At 42.7% G+C, this 16543-nt stretch overlaps 2 protein-coding genes across 2 annotated transcripts in view; one reads left to right on the forward strand and one right to left on the reverse strand.

The window, feature by feature from the left end:
• Positions 1 to 797: 797 nt before the first annotated feature.
• LOC310892279 (uncharacterized protein) overlaps positions 798 to 16543 on the reverse strand; it is a 42072-nt gene continuing 26326 nt past the window's right edge. Inside the window, exon 8 of the mRNA XM_083819779.1 lies at positions 798 to 5793. Coding sequence (XP_083675905.1) covers positions 5628 to 5793 — 166 coding nt within the window. The 3' untranslated portion in view covers positions 798 to 5627. The remainder of the gene's footprint in view (positions 5794 to 16543) is intronic.
• ECHDC3 (enoyl-CoA hydratase domain containing 3) lies at positions 7477 to 15522 on the forward strand. The gene is made up of 5 exons (XM_083819778.1): positions 7477 to 7912; positions 8159 to 8280; positions 10490 to 10587; positions 13258 to 13458; positions 15022 to 15522. The coding sequence occupies exons 1-5, from the start codon at positions 7785 to 7787 to the stop codon at positions 15349 to 15351; spliced, it is 879 nt and encodes a 292-aa protein (XP_083675904.1). The 5' UTR covers positions 7477 to 7784; the 3' UTR covers positions 15352 to 15522.

Genomic DNA, 16543 nt, shown 5'->3' on the forward strand with positions numbered 1-16543 from the left:
TTTGACCCGCCACCAGCCTGCACCCTTCACATCACGGCACATCTTGCTCAATTAATGGGCAGGCGATGGGGAGACCTGGAGGGTTTGGGGGCAGTAAGAGGGTAGGTGACTCAAAGCGTGAGGGACATAGCCTCACAAGCTATTTCTTTGACAACAGAACAGGTGAAGATTGTTTTCTACAAACTGGAACTCAGTACCTCACTGTCCCAACAACACGAGTCTCCTCTTGGATAAAATGCCCTCTTTTAAAGTATTTGTATTTGACACATGAGAGGTAGGGCTGTGTCTAGCTCTGAGCTATGCTGATCAATTGGCACGTGCATGCTGGTGAATTGGCTGGTCCATCACATGGGGTAGACGGCCACCAAACTCATGCTGCTGCCTTTTCCTCGGAGCAAGTGTTAATTTCTGCCTTCTGTTCCACTCAGCAAAAATTTTCCTGAAACTTTTAAGTTTTTCTTTCCACCTCCTCGACAGATCTGGGCGACTGGCAGATAGCATAATTCCCTGAACCTTCTTTTTCCTTCAAAAATAAAACTGAAATAAGCTTTTATTATTAAATAAAAAAGTCCCTTTTAATTTTTGGGTTAGTATACTCTAAATACAGAATAATTTTCTTCCCTCATTATGTATTAATATTTCCTCTGCCTGGAAACAGGAACACGAGCACCTTGACACAGAGAGTTACAGGATGTTTCTCCACAATATCAGACAGCTGTTTTGTATCGAGCCGTCACCCCTTCCTTAGTGCCAGCGCACTGTGAATTTAACACGTGTGGCCTTGAAAAGATAAAATAGTGCAGCAGTTCCTGACCCTGACGGTACTAGAGCCAGCAGATTGGGCCATGTTACTCCGACTGGAGCTTGTCGGTTCTCAGATGCCAGATTCATACAGCTCTGGCTCCAGCTGGAGCTGTGTCTCAGCACTGTAGGCTGGTGGCCCCCATCCCCGTCCTCCCACAGCGGAGAGGGTGGTTTTTTTTTTACAGAATCACAGAATTGTAGGGGTTGGAAGGGACCTCCAGAGATCATCAGGTCCAACCCCCCTGCCAAAGCAGGTTCCCCAGAGCAGGCTGCCCAGGTAGGCGTCCAGACGGGCCTTGAATGTCTCCAGAGAAGGAGACTCCACAACCTCCCTGGGCAGCCTGTCCCAGGGCTCCGTCACCCTCACCGTGAAGAAGTTCTTTCGCATGTTGGGGCGGAACTTCCTGGGCTCCATTTTGTGGCCATTGCCCCTTGTCCTGTCCCCACAAACCACTGAAAAGAGGTTGGCCAAATCCCTCTGTCTCCCACACTTCAGGTATTTGTAAACATTGATAAGATCAAACATTGATAAGATCAATGGGTTACAGATTATGGGTTTCAGCAGGAGGAAGGGTTTTACGCTTTGCTGCTGCTGGGGTTGTGTCACCTGTGCCCAAAAGACCACGTATTGCAGTCCCCATCGGGACCTTGTGCTGATTTATGGTCTGAGCCCAAATTCCAGCCCATTGTTCCTCACACCCAAGGGAAGAAAAAGCACAAACAGTCAGCGGCTTCTCTGGTGATTCCTTGTCCTGCCTCCTGGCTGACACATCAGACACGGCACAAAGATGTTCAACACGAAGATAGTTAAGTCGCCGACAACCCATTGATCACTGCTCTGGATCAAGCCCCTGGCAAGAAATGCTTCACTTGAGGACCCCTTCCTCCTCCAGCCCCCACCTAGTGTTGACATGCCAGGCTTCAGCTTCTCACCAAATTAATTCCGTGACTGCACTAAATCTTCTAGCCAAGATGAATTTTACTGGTGTTATCCCCATGAAACTTTTGACTTTGCTGGTACTGCCCGTAGGAGCTGCTATCTATTAGGATTCTGCTGCTTCTCCCATTTCCCTATAAAAATCACACTCATTTGGAAGATTCTGGTATTAATATCGGATAAAAATCCTACTTCACTGAAAACAAATGAATATCTTCCCCAGTTCTAATACAATATCTCTGGTGGTTGTTATCGGGTGACAAGAAAAGGAATGAAAGAATACACTGAGCTGAAAACTGGCCAAAGGACAGGAAACAGGTGAACCAGAAGAGCCCAGAAAATTGAGCGTATTTTGCAAAGGAAAGAAGCTACTATCAGAGGGGAGGGCAAGGTGGGTAGAGGGTGTAATTTTGTGGTGAGAATTGCTCTTTGCAGAACTTGGAAAAAAGCCCAGCAAGCATAAGTGGCTATTCTCAAGGAGGTTTTAGGCAAACTTTTGCTCTGGGCACCTACAAGCAGCTACGATTTACATCTTCTTTCACGGCGATGTTTCTAGCAGTAACCACGGCAGAGTCACTGACATCTGGAAGTGAGCCCTGAGACACGAGGTTAGAGGACAGCCGGGCTCAGAGGATTCTCCTGCTCCGTTCTTCCGCGAGGTACCTGGATGAGATCAGGATTTGTACCCTGTTGTGGGGGCGAGGGGAGCGTTGGCACCATTTGCCAGAGGCATCTGACTGCGTTCCCTTGGTTCCCTCCGCAATCGATAGAGAGAAGCAGGCAGCCTTGAGAGGCGTTTGGAGCAGGCATCTCATGGAGATGCTCTGACCAGCCCTCCGGAGGAGCGCACATCTCTATCGATTGTGTAGGCAGCCTTGCAAGGTTAAGTATCTAAATCGGGGACCTCAAGATACATACTCACAGGGCAGGAATGAATGCCTTCTTTATATGGTCTCTTATAGCATCCAGTGTTATTTCATAATGATGATCCTTGTTCACACCTTAAGAATCTCATAATTGGAAGGCACCTAAGAAAAATCCAATGTGAAAGCCAGGGAAATATGAATCACTTTAAAACCTCTGAGGACAATGAAGGATGAAAAACGAGTATGGGGAGGATAAGAGAAAACCAGCAAATAAAGATGAACAGGGAGACGTCTAGTAACAAAAGGGCTTTGATCATTCACCTGATCTCCAAGCTGAAGGGAAAGAGGCAGCATGCATTATGTGGAGCAGTGCTGCCACACAGTGACAGGGAAAAGGCTCGGAGCTTCGCAGCAGGAATGACACCGGGAGCTTTATGTTTAATGCCTGAGCCTAACAGGACACTGCCTCGTCTGCTGAAAGAATGCAAAATAGAATTACAGGAGGCAATGTTATAAATACCTAATCTGAGCCTGGCTGGAGTGACAGGTGTTGAGCTAGTCGCCCTGGTTCAGTTTATTACAAAATATCAATAGTAGTTACAGAGCTAAAACTGGATTCAAGCCCTTTCTTTTAGCAGAATAATCAATGACCAAAAAAAATCACTTTCTCTTAGAGTACAGACTAAGCTTTTATGATGGTAAGCTATACGTTAATTCTGTAACTGATTTTGAATCATTAGAAAGAAGCTAGTCCTCAGCTAGAGAATGAATATATGATATATGTTATATGAACATATGAATATATGTTTCTCTGTGACTAACATAATTTAGAATAATGCATTTTCAAAGGAAAAAAAAAAAAAGTCTAGGATCCAAGTAAGGTTAGGTAGTAATACCATATGAATTCCAGCAATGGGCAGAGGAAAGGCATCATGCCTTTAGAAAATCCCAGTCCAAGTGAGTACTGTCCTGAAGTTTCTGTACTGTTTCTGTCTTAATACCAATGTAGACAATTGTCTAAGAATACAGTAAAACATGTTTCATGGACAGCACCATCATGGAAGTCTCAGCTGGGAGACCTTTGGCTAAAAGGAACAAATATGCAAAATCTTTTTTCATCTTTTCTTTAGGTAGTCCCGGAGGGTTCCACATCAGAGAAACCATTATGCACTAATCTATCTCAGAATGCACAAAGCAGGAAAATAAATTATTTTCCTTGGCCTGGGTTTACGAACAGGGCCTTCCTCTCCCCGTTGTTGTGGAGCTGCTACACACCTGACCAGAATTTAAGCAATCCTTGAGATTTAAAGGTGCTGAACTGGCTCCCAGTAGGATTTGAATGCCCTCAGAAGTGTTGAAAATCAGGTCACAGGATCCCCTGGGAATGGCAGGTTTGTACGTTTCAAGATAAATAATTTGCATGAAATTCAGCAGGGAACATGCCTGCCTTATGTTCCATAGACTAATCCCATTCTTTCATCACAGCACCCCAGTTAATAGGTAGACGTGTCTTTATGTATGTATTTACTCCTGTTCATATATGTGTATGCATACTTGCTCGCATGCACATACAGCTTCCTTTTAGCAGTTTTACATTTCAGCCTCATCTCAACAAAGTCTGCCTTTACCCTGGGATGAGCTGCTATTTATACTGGCCACCACAGGCCATTGCGGTGAAGCAAGTAGTCCTAAAAGGTAGGTGTCACATCTGGGATCACTGAAAGCCAAGGAAATAAAAATATAAATAAATGATTGAGCCGCATAAAAAGGGGATTCTGTATGCTGTCTTTGTTGTCTGTGCATTTTACCTAACAACATTAGGATGGGGAGCCAAGAGTGCATTATGACAACCAAACACACTTGAATTTTGAAACGTCTTTTCCTAGCACCCTGTGAAACCCTGAAAAGTTTCTGTAATGATCTAAAAATAAAGTTGCTTTATGTCCCTTATCATCTCCCTTTTTATTTTATATGAAAGATCAATAAAGATAAAGGTTAGAAAAGCCCTGTCTGGTACTTGCAATCCTGGCTCCTAATTGTCTCCAGTTGGAAGTGTGAACTCAGCCAAAACCGCAATGCTGCTAGCAAATGCTATAAAAAGGAAAGCTGCCTGAAATTGGAAAAGTTTTTTCAACACTTTCTCCAAGAAGGCAGCAGCAGGTCTGTTTAATACATTGGAGAAGCTGCAGCCAAAAAAAAATCTGTGATGGAGGAGGGTGTGAAAGGAAACATGAGGCTGTCAATCAAAGTGAAAAAGAACAGAATTTCCAGGGAGCTGGAAATGCTATATTAAAAACAAGCTATTTTGAGAAGACCAAAAAATATATTTAATTGGAAATAGAGAGAACAACAAGATGTAGTAAGAGAGGGAACTGGAAGAAAAGAAAAAAAACAAAGACTGCAACTCACAATACCAGCTTTGAAGACATAGGGATTGAAAGAGGTTGCTGGCCAGTGTTGCAGGGCAATGTGAACTCCTCCCAGAGCTGGAACATGTCATGTTCTCTGTGTGTTGGCCTTTGCCATGCCAAGCAAGGACTCTGAGAACTGCTGTGATCAATTTAGAATGATCTGGTGTTCTAAATGGGCATTTTTTGCCACAGATTCCTCACATATTAAAGTAATATTTGGAAGAACTTTTCGGTGAATGATCATGAAGCACAAACCATATGAAAATGCTAATAGGCAAATGGGGAAAGTCAAGTCCAGACCTAGCTCTCAGATCTATCAGTGTCCTTCAACATTTATAAAATGTACATACCACTATTTCTATTACAGTAGAGCCACAAAGCCCATCAATGGGGAGATAAGGAAGCAGGAACACAGATTTACATTTACAGAGAACATCTGCTGGACATATATCTATTTTATTTTAGAGTACCTATGGCTCTGACAGAAAATGGAGCACAAACAATGAAGATTCACTTGTGCACAAAACATCTGAATTACTAATACCTTCCACTAGCTTTTAGGAAAGGATACGTGATGAGAAGATGTGATAAGGAAGGACGACAAGGGAATCACAACTGGGGCACCCTGCATCTCCTTGAACAGCGCTGCTCAGTCCTCAAGCTTGTCAGCATCCCATGGCAGATGAGATCGTTTGCTAGCTGCCTCATCCACACAGCTGCTTCTTTCCCAGGAGGACTGCCTGAGCCAGGTGTGAAGAAAGAGAGGTCATCACTCCTGCGAGTAAACAGAGAACAGCAACATGAAAGAAATGTGAGAGGTTATATTGCAAAGCAACATTTTTTGGAACAACTATTTTAGGTAATCAGGGTCAGCAGGGAGTTGCACATTTCTCAGACTAGAAAGATTTACTATGCATAGCACTAAGAAGTGGCAAAGGAGAGCTTTGGGGTTCAGCAGAAAGACAGACAGAAAGGGGTGCACCTCCCCAAATCCATCTCTCTGGTAACCTAAGAAAGTGCATCCTAAAACCTTTTTCAGAAGCCTGCTGAGCTCCATCTTAGGGAAAAAAAAATACATATATATATATATATATATATCAATGTGTATCTATCTATCTATATATATATATCAAAGCTGTAACTCTGCTCCTTAATTTCCAGCTCAAATATGTTCATGTTCAGTTTACAGCCACTTCCTATAGTGCCAGCATAGTTCTCCATCTTGCATAGCTTCTTGCCTTCTCAGATTGCAAAATGCCCACCCTGTGGAGAGAGCAGCCCTGTGTTCTTTCAGCTGTTTTGCTGGACTTAAAAAAAACCACTGTTTTCATAGCTCATAACAGAGAGTCTCCATTTGACTCTATTCTCTCTGCACCTCCTTCTGTTTGGCTTCTTGAACATGGATGAGCAGAAGCATATGCAATAATCAAGACAAGCTGTGAATATACCTTTACCTATATGTCCCTAAGATGCTTTGAATCATCTTAAAATCTTATTTCTCTTTTTGTTTCTTGGATGCACCATACAGATTGCAGAATGACTGTGGAACCAGTTAGGACACCTAAGTGCTTCTCCACAACCACTGAATGAAAGATGATACTAGTTCCCAAGTATATGACCCCAAACCCTGTAGCACTGAATTTCATCCCATGCCAATTACTTTAGACCTTAAAGCAATCTCATTCCTTCTGTACAACACAATTGTCTTTTGTGTTAATTATATATCCCAAGTTAAGTGTCACAAGTTTTCTCAGCATAGTCCTAATCTTCATCCCGTGGCCATAAATGCAAATGTAGAAAATGTAGTGAAAATGCCAATATTTTCTAGTACCCCTGGCCCTCCAACACCCCCAACATACCCATTAATGAATGCCACCTTCCCACCCAGGTCTTCCAAGACAAGAGTGTCCAAGGAAGCCCCAGTGGTTTTATCACACATCGATAATCCCAGTCCCTTCTCAGTCCCATATCTGTCACTTCCTTCAGAAGAATATATCTAGTGGGTTATTCGAAGTGAGGAGGTGGACCGTACTCCAGATTGTGTTAGTAATGTGCGGGCTAATCTTGGAGAAGATATTTCACTTGTCTTGCAGTCCTCAGTTTCAAAGAGGGAGTGATTAACATCTGCAGCACAGAAGAGCACAGTACAACGTATGTCTTCCAAATCTTTACATGAAAGATGCAGTGACGAACTGATGAGCTGTATATTGTAACGCACGTTAGTCTGGTCCTTGGTGGAACCATGGCATTTATTTGCTCCCTTTCACACACACTGCATTTAATTTCCCTTAATTTCCCACTTTTCTTTCTTGTTTTCCCCTTTTTATTCATCTGGGAGTCAACACATTGGGGAAATGTGTTTTTTCGGCTGGAGAACTGAATAGCTGAGGGCGGCGGGGGAAGGTGCACAGGGTTTTACTCTGTCCCCCCACACCTCAGGAGGGAACACGGCTCATCCCTTCCTGAGCAGCCCTCAGCCTCCCTGCTCGGTGAAACCCCAAAGCAGGGCACATCTCCCCTTTTCTGAGGCTCCAGGGGGGACACATTCCAGTCAGACGTTTCACTCATTATTCACCAACCAGCCCGGCCAAGCCCAGCCCAGCGGGGTGGGGGGGGAGCTCGCACCGAGCCGGGTCAAGCCGCTTCCCCGCGGGACAAGCGACCAGGGCCGGCTTCCCCGAGCTGCCAGCCTGCCCTGAGGCCTCCGGGGCTCAGCCCCAGGCCGGGCAGGAGCCGGGCTAGGGGTCAGTAGCGAGCCGGGCAGCGATGGCGGCGGCCGCCAGGCTGTGGAGGCTGAGGCGGCGCCTGGCCGGGCCTGTGGCCGCAGCCTGCAGCAGCAGCAGCGCGGCCCCGCCGGAGCAGCTCACCCTGAGGCGGCAGGCCGAGGGGGTCCGGTGAGCTGGGGGGAGACGGAATCGGGAGAAAACGGGAAGAAACGGGAGAGCGGGTGGGTGGAAATTGGGGGGTCTCTGAGAGCGGGGCCTCGGGGGGAAGGCTGTGGTCGCAGCGCGGAGTCTCGCGGAGCTCCCGTGTGCACGCTTCGGCCATGCGGGGTTCGTCATTCGTTTTGAGTGTTTGCTCGTTGTTCTGTGTTTGTTTCTGCCTTGCGGTAACCCTCTGTATTTAACGGCTTTTTGCAGAAACATTGTCTTGAACAACCCCAAGAAGAGGAACGCCCTGTCCCTCTCCATGCTGCAGGCGCTGAAGGAGGACCTGCTGCACGACATCAAAAGCAAAGAGCTGCGCGTTATCGTCATTTCAGGTACGGCACAGAAGAGAAGGAGTGGCTGAGAGAATAAGAAGAAACAGGATAATACGGAGCTTAAAGCTCAGAATATCACTGAATTATAGAAAACGGGGCAGGAAGGAGCTTGCATACCGTTTTCTTACAGCCTGCCAGGAACGTAAACAGTATCACACATGAGCCTTCCCCACTCAGACCTCGCTGCCCTTTTATATTCATCCTGCTTTCCGCTTTCATATACTTAATTCCTCATTCCTGAAACCAGCCTTAATAATTGACTAGGTTCTGTTATATTTCTGTTGATAATTAACACATCTAAGGTTGTTGAAACAGTGTTCGAAATGTTAATATTTCAGTCAGGTTGCCTGGTGTGTTTACAGAGTTGATAAGCTTTCGTTTTCCTTTTGTAAAAGTAAGCAGTAAGTGAAATAATTGTTTTTAAAAGTACATATGAACAGTAGCTCAAACAATAAATCCAGGTCCTGATAGTCATTACACTAAAGAACAAACACTCCTAGGTAATGGTTTTTGTGCAGAAACAGGCTGAGCGTGTATGACTTTTGTTGCCTTCAGTGGCAGGTACAGATTGTAGTAAACAGGGTTCAAAGGGTTCCTTGTGCTCTGTTCCCCTGCTCTAAGCCAGGATCAGACTTTGTTATTTTTGCCACTGGTTTGTCAAAACCGTTTCTAAAACTCTCCAATGAAGAAGAGACTATAATATTGATACTGCAGTCACCTGTAACCTGCAAATATAAAACTTTATCTCTCAGAGACTTTCTTCCATTTAGATATTAACCTGTAGAGTTCTTAAAGATAATAAAAGTTGAGATGTTCTTAAGCCATTTTCTTTCCTCTGTCATTTTAAGATAATCTTCCCCTGTTCTCCTTCCAAACATCTTGGAGAAATAGGTTTAATAATTTTGAATGCTGAGATTTCCTGTACTGAGAGGAGAACGTTGCTCATGTATAAGTGTGCATGCACATGAGAGTGGAAATAAGTTAACTTGACAGGGGCGACAAATATATATATTCAATATTTCAAATAGCAGTTACAAATTTTGTAAGATGCTTCAGGTTACTTTTTGAGAATACAGTGCTCTGGGAGTTTGTGAGTACAGTTTGGTTATTTTTCTTGCCTGTTTGTTTTTCAGTTTAAAAATAAACTGCATGTTCCTGCTGATTTCCAATTCCGTTGCTGAATGAAATGCAAAACAAGAAATCTCAAGAAAAAGACTAGTCAGGGGATGCTTTGAATCTTTAACACAGACTTTACAGTGGATTCCCCTTCAATGAGGCGCAAATGCAGATGTGATTAAATTTCCAGATAATGTATTGTTGATCCAGTGAGCTGATTGCTGGTGTGTGGTTATTGCTAGACAGACTGTTAACAATAAGATGATTCGTAAGAAGCAAATGCATAGCTAAGGTGGTAGCTTCATAGCTGTAGATGGAAATATCGCACCCATGCAAATATCTGAGGAGATCTGAAGGATTAAAAAGCTTCAGATTGGTTTATTTTTATGGCAGATGTCTCACAAGGAAGGAAAACTGTTGTAGAGATAGTGTATCAATATAGCATGTTTTGATCTTAGCTGCAACTTGAGGAAAGCAAATCCAGAATTTAGACCTGCAGAATCTTGCTCTTATTCTACCCAAACCCTGGAGAAGCTTTTCGGGATTCCTTAGTTAGTGTTAGCAGCGGAGGAACAGAGGCCATAACAGCCCTTCTGGTTCTTCTCTAGCAGAACATTTTTTTCCATTGTTGCCTTAAATACCACAACACGAAATTCTTGTTGCTTATTTTGTAAAAGTTAATCATTAGTGTACAATAAATAGGGAATAACCATATTGTTAGTCTGAGAACAGAGCAGTCCATTGTCACTGCAGCCAACTAGTTTACGCTGTACCAAAGAGCAGTTCAGTACTATATCTTAAAAGAGACTGGGCTGAGAGGTGTAAAGAGCCTTATTTTTAACTGAGTTAACTCGGAGTGGAAGTAAAACAGCCTTTAAAATATTTATTGGCATTAGTGTGGTTAAATCATTTATTGCAGCAATTTAAAGGTATTACAAAGCTCAGAAGGCAATATTTAGGAACTGAGCATAAGACTCTCTCTCCAATCTACTTCTTTTTGATCACTGACACCTTTATACCTTTAAATGGGGTATTGATACACCACTTGGTTTCTTGATTAGCTCAGACTGACTTTTCATGAAATTCTTTGCAGCTAAAGGCCCTGTATTTTGTTCTGGCCATGATTTAAAGGAACTGTCAAGTGAAGATGATGTGAAGCATCACTCCCAAGTATTTGCAATATGTGCAGAGGTAAGCAGTTCTTCTTAAGTGCCACCCCCTTTTGCTTGGTTTTAAGAGCAAGCAGTGATACTGGTTTAAGTTAACACCTGATCCTGGTGAACTGATGTTTTCCCTGGGTTTCTCTATGTGCAAATAAAAATCCTAGAATGCCAGCGTGCAGGTTTCCTACTGGGTGAAGTCATGGCGTGTTCCTTATTTTATCGAGTTCTCCTTGCAGCTGAATATTTGGGCAATATTTTTCCTAGAAATCCAGGGATAACCAACTTCATACCACGTGTGGTCGAAGGATCTTTCCCAGCATCTAGCTAATAACTGAAGACCAGCTTAAACATCAAGTAGACAAGGTGAAAGTAAGATCTGAATACATCTCTGACTCTGGTTGCCCAGTCAGCAGACCATACAAGATCTCATTCTTATTGCAGAAGCACAGACCTGAAGGTTGGGATGTTAAAGTGGCTCCTGGAGCCTTTAGAGGGAATGGCAAAAACCCCTTTGATTTTAATGGCATTAGAATTTGACCCCCTAATCCTGCGTAGTGTGACCACAAAAAAAAAAAAAGAAACCTTTTGTTCTAGTTCCTCCAGAAGAAATAATGATCTCTAAACACATTGTCAAGCTAACATTACTAATATTTAATGCTGTAAAAGCCATGGAGTGAAGGTTACTACTGAAGGCCCTTTGGTATAAGACATAGCAATCATCCTTGTAGCTTTGTCTGTATTTCATCTTGGTATGCTGTCTACAAAGAGCTAAGCACAAATATGACTCAATGACAAGTTAGTCCCTTCATCAGAAAGGAGTCAAGGTCCAATAGTTTAGGAACCAATAGTTTAATATTGATTTTGCAGTTGTGGGGCAGAATACCAGTATATTGTCAGTGGAAAACTGAACCATACAGCTTTTCAGTCACAGAATAGGAAGGATCAGATGAAAGAAAGAAAGAAAAAAAAACTTATTTCATGCATGTAGCATGAAATCAAGAGCTGATAAATTTCTCACTTCAAGGACCAGAAGAATTTAAATTGTCCTGTATGTATCTCTAGTTCTGGAGCTGTATATTCAGGATTTATGATAAGTATAGCAAGCTAATCTTTGTTTTTATAAAGAGAAAAAGCAAAATAAATATAACAGAATATCCATCTATAGAGCTAAAAACATGCCTAGCTTTCTTTCTGAGAATGGTGCCCTACTGTATAGTAAGTTTAGTAAGGGAGCATTATTACAAATACCTATTTCAGATAAATATTCCTGAGACCATGAAATCTGGAGACATGGAGCTATTCCAAATCCGTCTGGGTACTGCCCTGGACAGCCTGCTCTACCTGAGCAGGGAGGGATGGACTCGATGATCTCAAAAGGTTACTGCCAACCTAAATGATTCTGTGAAACTGGCAAAGCAAGTTCAGAAAGAAACGTAAGAGGTGAAATGTCATTTTGATGTAATCTGTTTTATGATGATAGTGATAATAGTACTTCACAACCTCTACCTGAGTATCTCAAAGGGATTTAAGTTTCTTATAAAACACAGCTCACTCGTATCCCCCTATGGGCTTGCTCGTAAATATTAATGGCATTTTATAAGCAAACAGAAATAGAGAAAGAAATTTAGTCTTTATTTGGGATCCTAAGTTAAGCAGAATGGATCCTACCCTAAATAACATGTTTACATCCTGCACTAGGGGGGGATCCAGAGCACTGGGCTGGTTTTCAGGAGCTTTGGCTTTGACATGTCTGTGACTGGTAGCCATATGCACATCATTTCAGCTGCTGTGCCTCTGTTTCTCCATGCCCATAATACTGCATTATATAGTGTTGCTAGCTTTATCTGAGAACTGAGAACTCTCCACGCAGGAGTGTGAGACGGCTAGAAACATCACTTCCTCAGAGGCTTTTCAGGTACAAAACCATAGGTACTGGGCTTTTATTTTTTTCAGGGAACCATTTGACTTTGAATTTTTATGACTAGAAAGAGTATTTTACTTGTTTCTCTGCACACATGCACATACTGTTACTCCTTTGTTGTCTGCTTCTCAAAATGCACTGAAAATGTGTTTTTAAACAAAGAAAACGTGAGACAAAGACTGAAATTCAAAACTGAATTTAAGTAACTTCTCCTAAGTGACATAACATTTGCTAGGCTTCATCTACTGGAGAAATTGAAATAGAAAATTAAAATTTGTTATCTTGCTATGCTGTGCTAATGTGATAATTTTTAAAATCTAGATAATGACAGGAATTAGTTAAATAGCATTTTCTATCTGGAAGTATTAAAATTAGGTTAGTTTGATGATCCCTACTGTATTTAAGGAGAACCTGAGTTAGAAGAGCTAGACAAATATGTCTTTCTTAACTTCACCTGTCTAAAGCTGGATGTCCCACCTCTGAAAGCGACGAGAGTGAAAGCACAGGAGTGTTTACCCATCCTAAGTCTAACACAAATAGGAAAAATTGGCTACATAAACCTACGTAATTGGCTACATAGAGCTGAGCAGCGACTGGAACAGCAGTGGTTTTGTGCATTAAAGCACTAAAGCAGGTTGTGCAGAGAGGACTTAAACTCCAGTCTATGAAACTAGAAAGTGCACACCGTGATACCAGGCCTGTGAAGCACGTGCAAGTTCTAGAACGGCCATGATGTAACTTCAGGGACTAACCGACCACTTTCTCCTGTGCATGCAGGTTATGACTTTAATCCAGAAACTTCCAGTACCGGTGATTGCCCAAGTGAATGGCTTGGCTACAGCAGCAGGCTGTCAGCTAGTGGCAAGCTGTGACATTGCGGTGGCGAGTGAGAAATCTCAATTTGCTACTCCTGGAGTAAACATTGGATTGTTTTGCTCCACACCAGCTGTGGCCTTGGGCAGATCTCTTCCAAGAAAGGTAGGCTTCCTTTGCAGGCACTCTTTTTAATTTTGCAATTAGTAGGTTGCCCTTGCTAGGAGTTTTAGTGCCATTGCCTTAACTTCATCTTCCTGCAGTACAACGTGCAAAATATTTCATTGCCAAAGACGTCTTCATAACACTTTGGACTGGGGGAAAAGTAATAACGGGACGACCTCTGTTTAGGGAAAGCAGCTTCCTACCGATCTGATTCCAATCAGCAGGGACTCATATCAGCAGCACGCCAGCTCAGTGAGCCCTCTGCTTTCCGGCAGACAGCTCTGTGCTTTAGACAGTGATGTCCTCCCCCAATGAGAAACCCCTGCAAGTTCAGGATATCAATTCCACTGAGGTATCAATTCTGGCCAGGCAGTGACATTTCACTACCAGCACGATCTGCCTGCATTTAGATCAAGATGCTTTAAATAGCGTCTAAAACCCTCCCGTACCTTCTTCCTGGTTTGTGTCCTACTGATTGTTACTATACATTTCTCACTGCATAAGCAGTAGTATGACTTGTAAAGCCTCCAGAACTGAGAAAATAAATGTTAAGTCGTGATCCCGTTAGATTCGTGTGGCTCTCCAAGCCCAGCAGGTTTCTGCTGAGATGTAAGGACAAGTCCAATTGCTGGATAAAATCTTCAAATTTAAATTTCCTATCTCGTATGACTATCAAGTTCAAATACAACTTGTGTGTTTTGTTGTTGTTTTTTAACTGTACTACAGTGTGCAGTTAAAACTGTTTCTAAATTAGTATTTATGACTTTTACAATTAACATTTTAAAATTTGTGGAATATAGTTTTCTCTGTGCCACTCTTCAAAGTAGCAGGTGTGTTCCCTACAGTGCTCAGGATCGCTGATTTTACCATTTATCAAATGAAATGTTGCCATTGTTTGTAGCTACCAAAGCAAAGATACCAAAAGGATAATCAGCTCTTATGATTCTGGGTATCAGTCAATTGCATGAAGAGTCATGGAAAAAAAATCTCATAGATAAATAACACTGAATGGTCAGTGAGCACTTGGGAGATATTTTAATTTGAAACCTCAAGCACAAGATGCTGAGTGCAACAGGAGACTGAAGTAGATGGAGCTGTAAGAAGGACACACTTAAAAAACACCCAGACCAAACTTAAACTAAGGTATCTTCAGAAACTGCACATTGACTTACTAGGTGTTTGTTTATTTATTATTCCAAGCTCTGCTTAAAATACGGAGTTCAATTATTGTACTTTGTGGACCATCCACATCTCTCTTGATTCCTACTGCAATCACTAGACATTCTGGGCTTTTGGGGAAAAAAAAAAGCCAAAGAAACAACAGAAGCGTTAAGCTAGGACAGCTGCAGTCAGTGGGCAGGTCTGAAAAAAGGCCAGCTCTAGACCCACTCCTTTTCTTGTAGAAACCTCTTAATATTTCCTTGGCAGTTTAAGGAGCCAGATTTAAATCTCAAATATGCCAAAAGAGTAACTCGTACTTGAAGGAGGAGACTGAAATTCCCCAGACAAACAAAAGCAATACAGCAGTGGAATTGACTTAACGTGGTATCTTTTCTTGTTCAGGTGGCATTAGAGATGCTTTTCACGGGTGAACCTCTTTCTGCCCACGAAGCCTTAATGCACGGGCTTGTCAGCAAGGTGGTACCAGAAGACAAGCTAGAAGAAGAGACCATGAGAATCTCTCGCAAGATATGCAAAAGCAGCAAATCCGTCCTGGCACTGGGGAAAGCCACCTTCTACAGACAGATGGCACAGGACCTTGATACTGCTTACAAAATAACCTCTCAGGTCATGGTAGACAATTTGACTTTGAGGGATGGGCAGGAAGGCATTGAAGCCTTTATTCAGAAACGTAAGCCTGTCTGGTCACATTCTCAGGATGAGAAGAAATGAGTACTGTTTCTAAGCTAAGCGTAGCTGTGCTTCGTGATTCTTCACACAGTTGCCTTTGGGAACTATATTTCTGTTCTTTCTGAAAGTTATATTTCTTATCATACCTATGCCAAAGCCACAATAAATTATTTCTAAGTGTATATAATAAATTTTAAGAAAAATCAAACCAAATATATATTTTTTTCAGCAATGAATCTTTTCTGTGGTTTCAGAAGGAATGCTGTGCTACAAAAATCAGTTCGATATGTCCCCGATTATGTATGGAATCACATGGACTGGGAGAGAACTCGGATCACCCCGTTTAGTACCTGTCTCCCTGGTTGTTATTAATAGAGAATTAAAGGGTTTGGACACATTCCAGAGGTGGTGGAGTACTTATATTCCAATGCAGTTCGGTGTGTTACAGACAAAAGCCTGTAAGACTAGCCCATTCGTCGTTATGCATACACCTGCTTATGAACTGTGTGTGTTATTAGTTTGTCTCCCTCAGCAAATCCAGTTGTTTCACCATCAGTTCAAATCAGCACTTGCCTCTTCCAGACCTAGAGGATTTTGCTGTTGGCTCCAGGGAGGCTAAGCCTGGCTTGGGGTGTTTGGTTTCCACAAAGGGCACACTGCAAAAACCACTGCCTGCAGGCTTCAGCAGAGACTCACCTGGCAGTGTTCTGACCCAGTCATAATTTTTAGGCTATGTGTCTTCAGTTTATCACAGAAGCTTGGGCACGTAAGGCTGACTTTGTGCTCAGAGCTGGTCTTTACCAACACTGGAAGAGGTCAGCCTTGGATTTAAGGTGTTGAAATCTTCCAACAACAGGGATTCAGCTGCTCTTCTACATAGTCTGTGCAATGTTTCTGGTGAAAAAAAATAATAAAATCTTAACTCTGAGGCTCTGGTCTGAGCCTCAGAGCAGCACTTTTTCAGCCATTGCCCTGTTGCATTATCTGACATTACTAAGAAAACTTCATCATCTTTGGATGCCTCTTCAAGCAGTCACAGGCTGCCCTTAGATCACACTGGGCTCCTCTGTGCCTGACGTTTTAAACACGTCCAGCTTCCTCAGCTCTCCTTGTCGGTCACATTCTCTAGATAATCAACTCTCTGGTGGACGAGTTCCAGTTTCTCAACATCCCTTTTGCACTGGCTGTGCCAAAAGAGTACTGTATTCCAAATACGGCCTCACCGGTGCTGAGG

The sequence above is a fragment of the Anser anser genome (assembly GCF_964211835.1).
Source record: "Anser anser genome assembly, chromosome: 1".
Lineage (NCBI taxonomy): Eukaryota > Metazoa > Chordata > Aves > Anseriformes > Anatidae > Anser > Anser anser.

Excerpts from the sequence above, each read along its gene's own strand:
- ECHDC3 (XM_083819778.1), top strand. The coding sequence starts at position 7,785 with ATGGCGGCGGCCGCCAGGCTGTGGAGGCTGAGGCGGCGCCTGGCCGGG. Across the intron at positions 7,913-8,158 it reads CGGCAGGCCGAGGGGGTCCG|AAACATTGTCTTGAACAACC; the intron begins GTGAGCTGGGGG and ends GGCTTTTTGCAG. Across the intron at positions 8,281-10,489 it reads GCGCGTTATCGTCATTTCAG|CTAAAGGCCCTGTATTTTGT; the intron begins GTACGGCACAGA and ends AATTCTTTGCAG.